Below are 10937 nucleotides of genomic sequence, written 5' to 3'. Positions count from 1 at the left end.
TTTAATGATTTGTTTCATTTTTTTTATTATTTAGTGGAATTTGAGATAGATCACCTGTACATTGTATTTTTCGAACAGGTATTATTTGATGTGTTAGTTTGTGTTGTGCTGGTATAAGTGATTCAGATACAGCAGTGCTGCTTGGGTTTTTAAACACCTCCGTGTCCCTGTCTGACTGTGAATTGTCCACCAATCAGAAATGTCCAGCCAACAGCATCCTGTGAGCACTAATGAAGCAACACAAACTGTGTAGCAACATTAATGTTTATCCTGTGGTTTTCTGAGCACTGAAGAACAGAGTGAAAGGAGGATAATGATAAAGTATACAGAAAAACAGATACAGAACTACAGTCTATAGTTATAGAACTACAAATTACTGCTATGCTATGCTCAAAGGATCTGATAAGATGGACATTGAGTGTGTTAAAATTCTAAGAATGTGCAGCCCTAACAGAAATATCTGTCACTGATAACACACAAGTTCTTCACACACAATAGCAAGCCTTTTTACCATTTTAGATTTTTTGGTTGTGTGAAATATCTTGTTTACATACTGTAATTAGTGTACCACAGTTTCATCACAGGATGTTTTACTTTTTGACTAAAGCATAATACAAAGCAGCCAATTAAAACTGGGCTCATTTACATATTTTAGCCTTTGAGGCACTGTACAAAAAAAAAAAAAAACGGAGACATGGAGGAAAAAATGAATTAGGGCTGGTTTTGGTGCATAAACACCAACACAGCTAGATTAGAAATGTAGTTTATAGGCCCTTTAAAAGAAAAAAAAATATATAGTGCTGTAACTTTTACAAATAGAAAGTAAATGAAACCTCCTAGTACTGTGTAAAAATATGTTTAATAAATCTACATTACTGTGCGGACTGCAGATGCTTTTCTTTATAAAAAACACAAGAGGGCAGTATAGTAATGCATCTTATAATAATAATACTGTTCTCCTGCCTGAGTGAACTTCCTATTACCTAGCTGAGTAAACAGCATACATTATTCTGCACATTTTAAGAGTTTTTTCTGTTTTTAACACTTTTTATTCAATATTCCTGATGTTTTTTTATTTCTAGGGGTGGTTCACCAGGCAGGAATTATGCCTAGTCTTGGAATGGGCAGCATTCTGAATGGATATTTTCACTTGAATGAAAAATCTAGGCTAGGATTATGCTTAATCCTTGTCCACATGAATCTGACCCATAGTCTATGACTAGGTTTAGTGTGTACCTTGAAGTAATGCTGACATGCCAAATGGCATTGGACATAGGGAACTTGTTTCATGTCCCATGACATTTGGCATGTCAGTGTTACTTCTAGGAACACTCATAACCTAGTTCTATGCTATGGGTGCCCCTTGGAAACTTTGGTGATTTTGTTTATCTATATTTTACTGTGGTAACTATTTTTCAAGCAACTTAAGATTTCTACATCTTACGTTTTCACACAATTATCTGAACTTTCTGCTCCTCACATTTGAATAATAGCCTTGTTACATCTATTTAATTTCAGCTTGTATTCATTCTGGCTTCTCATCGTTCAATAAAAACCCTATCCAGATAAATCTCTCCTTCCAGATAGAGTGAATCTGATTGTGATTAGATGTAGAGAACTATAAACATATACCATTCCGACACCCTATTTGTTTATACTGTGATCCATCACACCTGCACACTTCACCCCCCCAGCAACAACTTAGCAGACGTATGTAGTCTAGTATGAAGATGAACCGTGCAGAGACTCAAGAGAACTCCAGACAAACACCAGTCCAACTAAACTTCTTTAATATATTTACATTCTACTAAAATACATTCGTTTACAATCAGCATATATGTAGCTGAAACAGGGAGCCTAGTGCATCCCAATTTTATTAACATTAAACATTTTGATATAACATTATAGTCATTATGGCTTTTATAAAAATGTGTTTTGGGGAGAGGGGGTAGTGCACTACAGGACTCTGTTGTTCGGCCTAAGCTTTTGTCCTTAATGGTATTTTTTCCCCTTATATTACCTTTACTTTTATACTTTTAAGTAATTTTGAATCCAGTATTTTTACACTTTAACTAAAAGAGTAAACAGCTTAGGTTGATACTTCAACATCTACAGAAGTATTTTAAAGCCTAGTGCCTATACTTCTACCTGAATAATAAATTAATAACTTTGACATATTTGGACGCCACATATCGATAATGTATCGAAACCTAAATGATACGATATAATGTGATATGTTGGCCTAACCAGGCCTTGCCATGAGCACACTACCTAGTGATCAGCCACACCCATAAGATAGCACCACACAAATTATAGCGATGTGGGTTTCTCAAGCTGTTTCCTGAGGACACACTTTATAACCAGTGTACATAGAACTTCAGCACAAATTATCCTTTATCCTTTAAAACGTCCATTTGCACCAACCTGAACAGACACTGAGTTAATTGATCTAAAATTATCACTATTCCTTCGTGCTGCGTCCTTTTCCTGAACTAGGCCCTTCTCCAAAACACAACACACCACACACACTTATCAAGTCCTTGGTAATGTGAACTGGGATGTGCTGGAGCAGAGAAACCAGTATAGGCTCAAGAACCAGATCAATAAACCACTGCACTGGTGTGTAAACACATCTAAAGATGTTTAAACCCGCCCTCCAGTACAGCAGTTTACACCTTCATCCTCCAGCAGAACATCTCCCCCTGATTCACAGCATCACTAACACTCAGCATCACTAGCACTGAGAGCTCACCACACACAGCCAATCACTGACGGGTTAATCGCATAACGTCACCGTCCACTGGAGCCACGCGCATGCGCACCTGGGGCTCGAGCCCGAGCTCCAGGCACCTACTAAAATAGAGATGATTCCGTTTACTGAACCGATTCGTTTGAACAGTCTGTTCCGGTGAATCGAGTAGAGCTTTAAAATGATTCAGTTTAGAGTGTCCTGTGAAGCATCAGAACCCAGTGTACTGTGTAAACACTCACAGTGTCCATACTATTTAAATGAATTAATGTAATCTTGAATATTTTCACGTGTTAGTGTTCAAGTTTCACAGGTCTGACCGGACCACTAATGTTTGGCCTTGATTGTGTCCAGCCGGACAGTGTGGTATTGTTTTAAGAATTGACTGGGTCCAGTCAGACAGTGTGATATTGTTCCAGTAAAATACACTGTGAATAAAAATGATCAAATGTAAGGTGAGTATTGGTTAATGCATATAAAATACAAGGTTTCACACAATGATTATGTAATTATAGATACTAAGATAAGTAATCATAACTGAAAGATATTTGTCAATACACCCAAAGTATAATAAACAGTTACTCTTCAGTAGTCATAAAAAAATATTCAATAACACACAAACAATGAAATATTGAGTAAATCAAGTGATTCGGTATAATATTGGTGTCACTATATATGAAGAGGTAATTTGCAAAAACAGATATTAAAGCATGCTTAAATTATAGCACTTAAATGTTTTTCAATTTAACTCTTCATATATTGTATTATAATTATAACATATAAAATACATAAATGTGAAAAAATGTTTGGTCATTAATGGAGAATAATAAGAATGCACCGAATATTCAGCAGGAAAATATTATTATTATTGATTAATTATTAAGTAAAAATGACCACATATTTTTTAAACAAACAATTACTCATTTATTATTTATTTATAAGCTATGTTGCAGTGTGAGGCCTTCATAAAATAATCACCTAGCTCTTTTTTTGTGTTTTTCAGCAACCATAAAAAACAATTAACAGTTATTTTGGCTATTTAAAAAAATGCAATGTTTTCATAGGATAATTTACATACAGTCTAGCCCAATAACCAACCAGAGGCAACTGTAATTCAATATTTAAAATATTGATTGAAATGATAGTTAACATTTTAACAGCCATTATTAATTTTGCAGCATTTAACAGCAATTACTACATCTGACTTCGTACATGTGTCTGAAACACATTAAGAGCCAAGAAATTCGAGTAATTAACACTTGATGAGGCACAGCTGTTAACTGAAAGCTATTCCAGCAGCAAGGTGACTCAACCTCATAAAGCTGACTGAGAAAATCCAGCCAAGATGTGCAAATCTGTTCATCTAAGCAACTTTGAAGAATCTACTTTCTATCTAAGAATCTAGAATATAAAACATTAACTATTTTTTTGTTTACTATAAATTCCTTATGTTTTTCTTCATAGTTAATCTGCAATGCAGACATTGTTAAAATAATGAAAAAACACTGAATTTATGTTGTGTCCAAAGTTTTCCATGCGTTAAAAAACATTGATCTCTGACATCAGAATTGATTTTTTTGTGCACATTGATTTTATGTTGGTACATCATTGATTTGACTTTAGTGTTTTCTATGTGTGGTTTGTATTAAACTTTACTCATATTAAACATGTATATATTGTTTGTATTCTATTCTTATTGCCTGTACTGTGCTGGTCTTGTAGTGTAGAAAGGGACATTTAGCTAAATAATAATTATTAAAATTCACTATTAACATTATTACTTGAGTGAAGCACAATTAAACTTTAACCTTAAAATCATTCAACAAACTTTGATTCAATCTCAGAATCACTGACATTGACACTGTCAATACTAACTGATTTCTATCAGGCAACATTGATGCAACAAGAACATTAACGTTTATTTAATGTTGTTCCGCCCTGTTGTTCAAACTTTTAATGATAGCATTGAAAAAGAGTTATTACTAGCAGTTTTCAGCTTTGAGTGTTTTGAGAGGTCAACAAAAATAAGGGTTAACGTGTAATATTGTCCTAAAATAATGTCCTAGGAACATCCAGAAAACGTTCTACCAACCACAAATTGTTAGTCATACCTAGCTCAGTGCTTTGGAAAAAATACCAAACTTATAAAGCACATTATCCCAGCTGGCCATCAACGTCAATAGACGTTAATTTCAGGTTGAATGTTGGTCATGACGTCAGATGACAAACATTTTACGTCAGGTTATCTTCTAATACTGAACGTCTAGCAACATTTTTGTATTGGTACGCCTGTAAGTACAGAAATAACGTTTCAGGAACGTTCCAACCAAAACATTGAGGTTTATTTAACGTTGATCTGCCATGATGCTCAATATTAGAGTTTCAATGGTAGCGTTGAAAAACGCAGCTCGTGCCAGCAGTGTTGGATCTTTGAATCGGTTCGTCTGTTCTCCGGAAGAACCGGTTCAGTAAAGGACTCGTTGGGAGTCGGTATCGCTGGTTACGTCGCCGCTCGAGGGAGAAAAAAAAACACACAGCTGTTTGAGGGCCCATAATGCACCGCGCGCGCGTTCCCGAAGTCGGGGCAGTGATTATGAAGTGCTGCGCGATGGCTGCGCGAGCTGAGCCGCGGCTCCGTTACTATGCGCCTCAGTAGGACGGAGAGAGGAGCCCGACCGGACCCGCCTCAGGATGAGCACCGGATTCAGCTCGAGCGCCTGCTGCCGGTTCGCGGATTACTTCGTCATCTGCGGGCTGGACACGGACAGCGGGCTCGAGCCGGACGAGCTCTCCGGTAAGGCGCGGGATGGTATACGGGGATGGGGGGGGTTTAAAGGCTCGCGCAGCTCTAACGGTTTAATTCGGTTCTGTTTTTATTGGACACAGCCTGTGCGGAACCGAGCTTCTCCCGGTCAGCGGCGGCGGGGCGGTGATTTATGCTCTGTTTACGGAGAACCGGGCACGGCTGCTGTGTGCTGAGGGATGCCTCGCGCTGCAAAAACCGTTACAACACTAATTCTCCAATTCGAAATTCGAATTCAAAAGATAAATCGATTTGACCGTTCAGATGTGTGTTAAGTATTCGAATTCTTTAGCTAGGTTAACCAATTAGCTTACCTTCGTGCTTTAGAAAGTGGTCCGTCTGTTTTCATTGGGAAAACATTTCATAGACGGTTCTCTGTTAGCTTAACTTATAGAGAACGTTATGAGAACGTTTAGCAACATCTTTAACTAAAAATAAGAGTTAGCCTATAGTATAATAGAAATAACATTACAGGAACGTTCACAAAACGTTCATTCTACTAACCTTAAGCAGTTAGTTATAGCTAGCCCAGAGCCTTGGAAAACATTACATACCATAGACGGTTTCCTGGTTCCAAAGAATGTTTAGAGACATTTAACAAAAATAAGGGTTAGTCTGTAATATACCATAAGGAACTTAACGTCCTAAGAACGCTTAGAAAACAAACAGCAATATTTTTATATTTGTATTTCCTGTAATGTACAAAAATAACATTCTAGAAAAATTCTGGAAATGTGTGATGTACTAATTAAACATTCCCACAAGGTTAGATCAACACAAACGTTATGAAAATATGTGTAGTAATGTTAATGTTTCCAAACTACTAAATTACCCAACTGAAGCATTAAAAAATGTATACCTTATTGCATAGATAGCAGAGTTATAATGTTATAAGAATGTTTACCCATGTTTTAGCTAGATGTTTTCAGAATGTTTAGCCTGTACCATTGCAGAACCAATGTTTTAGGAACATTCTGTTTAAATAAACATAACTGAAGTGTTGACAAAATGTTCTAGAAATGAATCATGACATTTAGAAAACGTTGCACTGACCAGAAAGTGTTATCTAGCTGGGTTGTTTTTGTTTTCTCACTGGGGGGATGTGATGTTCTGAGGTATTTCTTAACAGCAATGTGATACAACAGCTCTAGTAAAATAAATAATACACTGTTTGAGAAAAATCGGAGCAGCGAGTGTCTGAGATGATGTACAGAATAATAGCATCTTCTTGTCAGCTTTTTCCAGAGAGAGAGAGCACAAGAGAAAGTGAGAGGTAAAAAGAGAGATGGTGTGACAGAGTGAGGGACCATATTTCCTGTGGTTAAGCACTTCCTCTCTTTACAGTGAAACTGAGTTCTTTTTACTCAGTTTCAGGGAGCTTCCTGAATCCCCCCACTTTCTCTGAAGATCTTTAAAGCTACAGAGAAGCTGTGGTGAAGAGGGTTGCTTTGAGAAAGAAGCAGGGCTGCAGTGGTTTTTACCAGTGCATTTGATTGAATCAGTTACCCTATTTAATCAATATTGATCAGTGAGTGGCTGCCATTCGTGTCATGGTTATTGCATTGGTTATGTAACTGTTATTATATTGTAACTATAATATATTTTTAAAACAATATCTAAATTCCAACTATTTTATTTTTCAGTATTTTAGGCATGTTATTTCAGCTTTGCTTAGAGCCACAGTATAGACAAGAGCGTACCTTGTTCTGCTTGTGGAAAGGTTACACGTTTAGGATGTAGTTTAATTGTATAAACTAAAAATTACAGTTTAAAACTGTTCTATACTGGAGGCTTTATTTTCTACCATTTTATTTTGGTGCTGTTTAATTTTCCTGTGTGCAACATAACAGTGCGTAGCTGAGGGTTTGAAAGGATACCTCAGCTGCGTCCTCAAATCACTCAGGTTGCATTTCTAGGCTGTATATAATGGCTACTTCACTTTGGAATTTATATATGTCTTTCAATAGGTACCCTTTCCCTTAAAGCAGTGGTTCTCAACCCTGGTCCTGAAGGACCCTCTGTCCTTCACATTTTAATGTTGTTTTTTAGATAATTAGCTGAATTTGAAGTTTTGGGAGCAGTGTAAACACTCCCAATGTGCAGGACAGGGGTCATCTAAGACCAGGATTGGAAACCACTGCTTTAAAGGCTTTAATTCTTTTCATTTAAAAAGACGTTTGCTGGGTTTGATGTAAATATGTTCAAAATTTATATCGTAATCTGATTCTCATTATACCGGTATATAATTCTGATATAGATATGAAAAGTATATCCACCACCATTGCTGTAGATAATAATGTGCTGATAGTGCTGGGTAATATGGTATAAATATTATATCACAATATTTAAAGACAAAAGGAATATTGCATCAGCAGTGGCAGATTCTGCTATTCAGATACTCTTTTATGAAGAGTACAATGATTTTTAATACTTTTCTGAGGCACATCATGTAATTAAACAGGATTTTTTTTACACTCTCTGTAGTGAAATGTACAGTTGGGTCTGTGTTCTTTATGCACTGATTATATCCTTGATATCCTTGAAAAAGGATCATTGTTTGTTGTCAGATTACAATCACGGCCATTTTCAAACAGGCTGTTTTTATAGCATAGTTTTTATAGGATAGGATTGTGCAGAAAAGCATATATTTTGAAGGTTTGTTTTATGTTAGATCCAACGTTTTAATACCCAAATTAAAAGTTAAATAATAAGAAAAACAAAAACACACTTCAGTTTAGGGCCTGTCATGATAACAGTATATTACATTGTTGTTATTTTAAGACCATATTATGACACTATTATTAATGATAATGATAATATAATAGCATATTAACTCATTTACACATTATTTAAAAAAAAAAAAAAACATGAGATCTTGATTATTAAGCATACTTAAATATTGGAATATTTTGAAAATATAAAGATGTGTATATATCATAAGTAATAAAAAAAACTTACATATAATTAAACCACTGTTTTAAATAAACATACTGACAAAGTGACATACTGGTTCACGTATTCACATTAATGGTCTCTTTTCGCTAAGCAAATTGCAAAATGGACAATATTATGGTGTGCAAAAATGACTGAGGTTATGTCCATATATATTGTACAATAAGTCGTACAATAGTAACGCAATGATTGCAACAGGCCTAGTTCCAATGCTGACATTTTATAGACTACTAGACTGGTATATTACAGTGTCTGGCAAATTACAGCAAATGACTATGAAGGCAGAGCAATTTTACCAAATTATAGATGACTGCTTGGCTCGTAGAGGGACTGAGGTTGGCGGCTATAATGAAATGCTCTGGCTGGTGCCAGTTTTAGAGAGATCTCTCCCTCCGCACCTTTGCAGCAGATGCTTCTACAAAGCCAGAATGTTTCTTTGGGTAGGTTGTTGGTTGATTGGTTGGTATGGCTGGGAGGTGCAAGTTAGTCAACGTTTTTGTCTCCTGACCAAACATTGCAGAGTTCTTGCCTCAGAGAACACACCGACTAGCATGTGACCACTGTTTACCACATACTGCTCAGAGAACAGCGTTCTCCCAGCATCACCTCTGTGCTTGCTTTATTAAAGTGAGGGGGAATGGGTTGAGTTCTGCTGCAGTTCGGCCTGAAGGAAAGGCTGCAGGTGGAACCTCCTGAGATATCATTAGCTGCTCTGCTGCTCCACAGGGTATTTCAGGAGATGGTAGTGGTAGTTGTGTCTCTTTTGCACTGCACTGTTAAAGGTAGTTGTCACGATTTTGGATTATATTTTTAAATATAATGCCCAATGTACAAGCTGTTTTACTTCATTAACTTCATTAAATTGAGCACAGACTATTCAGATTTTTGGCTTAGTGGTTGTGTAGCTTAAAGGGGCACTAAACCCCTTTACGAAACTGATTTCAGCTGATTTCACTCTCATCTTAAATTTGAAATGCTAAAAAATTTTGATGCTAAAAAATGAGAGGGGTAGTTTGGGAGGGGCACTCACTGGGTGATGTATGGGTTTAGAGGCAGCACAGGAGGGAGAGCTGATTGACTGAGCTGCAGTAGCAGTGGGCCTCTGTCTTTTCAACCCTGTCACAATACGATATGTAGCTCCACCCATCCTATCTGCTTTAATGGCAAAACAGCCCCGCCCATTTTTTCCTCTAATTTATTTCCTATAAAACAGTTTTCCCATCACTAGTGTCCAACAATTCCAATAGTTATTTTACCTGTGCTAAAATTACCACACATTTTTCCCCCAGGAATCAGAAATCAGAGTTAAACCATTAAGAAGGCAGATTTATATTAAGAAAATAATTGATCTCATCATTTCTCATTAGCCAGTGATCTCATCACATCTATACTGTATAATCTGGTCTGGATTGAGTCTAAATACTGCTTAAAACATACATTTATCTTTTTTTAATCATCACCAGTTTATACTGACTTATCTCAGAAGTAAACAAAGTAAACAGATCTGAGCTCTGGTACTGTAATGTAAATGTAATATAATTGTAATAAAATACAGGAAGTGCACTGTATTTAATACTGTTCGGAAATCTGCTTTGCTTCTGGTCCTTTAGGCTGTACTGTAAATCAATGAAGGCAGTCTGAGACACAGTTAGTTTGGGAGAAGTATCTACTGAATGAGTAATTGAGTCTAATTCTGCCTCATGTCTCTAATGCACAGATTCTGGTTGCAAATTTGACAACATTTCGCATAGTTTTGGCTTCATTTCTACAGAACAGAAGGGAAAGGAACCATGGTATCCATGCTTAATATAGAGTAGCTTGTTGAATTCCATAAAAGGTTCATTTAGAATTTGTACAGAAGAAATGTTAGTGTATTAAATGCCTCCTGTTGTTATAATATTTATATTCTAAAGGATACTGTGTGTGGTATTTAAAGATTTATGCAAAGTCAGCCGAGGCCTCATGAAAATAAGCAGGCCACTTCCTCCTCACTAGGCGGCTGTTATGCTGGGGTGTGTTTGGTATATAGATGCTAAATCAGTAAGTGGTGGCGCACGCTCTGCTGTGGTGGTGATAATGACACTCACTTCCCTTTAGCTTTGCATGTTGATTTTGCATTTTGTACGTTATCTCTCTGGGTGGATCTTCTTGTTTTCTGCTGCGTAGCCATTTAAAACCCTCTGATTTATTCTGCACATGACTTCGTGTGACTGGTCACTGACCGTGTTAACCTTTTGACCCAGGGTGTAGTATGTAATCACTGATGTTAAGAGATTATATTCTGTATTTCCTATGGTACTGCTGTGTGAGATATGTGCTGTCTCTTTTTAGAGAAGTACGGCCAATAAAAAACCTCGGGTACTGGCACCATGCACAACACCAGGCATGGGCTAGGGTTGTATTAAGCTGAATGAATTGTTCTCTGGAATGATG

The 10937-nt window shown here is 36.7% G+C and overlaps 1 protein-coding gene across 5 annotated transcripts in view; it reads left to right on the top strand.

Moving 5' to 3' along the window:
* The first annotated feature begins 5289 nt into the window (after nucleotides 1-5289).
* Nucleotides 5290-10937, top strand: part of dennd5a (DENN/MADD domain containing 5A) — a 94146-nt gene continuing 88498 nt past the window's right edge. For 3 of the 5 annotated variants that reach the window (XM_049465295.1, XM_049465298.1, XM_049465294.1), the window contains exon 1: nucleotides 5290-5543. In XM_049465295.1, the coding sequence (XP_049321252.1) occupies nucleotides 5441-5543 (103 nt within the window). In that variant the 5' untranslated portion in view covers nucleotides 5290-5440. The remainder of the gene's footprint in view (nucleotides 5544-10937) is intronic. The other 2 variants (XM_049465297.1, XM_049465296.1) reach the window with 1 other exon arrangement.

This window comes from Astyanax mexicanus, chromosome 16 (assembly GCF_023375975.1).
Source record: "Astyanax mexicanus isolate ESR-SI-001 chromosome 16, AstMex3_surface, whole genome shotgun sequence".
Lineage (NCBI taxonomy): Eukaryota > Metazoa > Chordata > Actinopteri > Characiformes > Acestrorhamphidae > Astyanax > Astyanax mexicanus.
The sequence above is the reverse complement of the archived record's forward strand: the minus strand, read 5'-3'. Positions and strand labels throughout refer to the sequence as shown.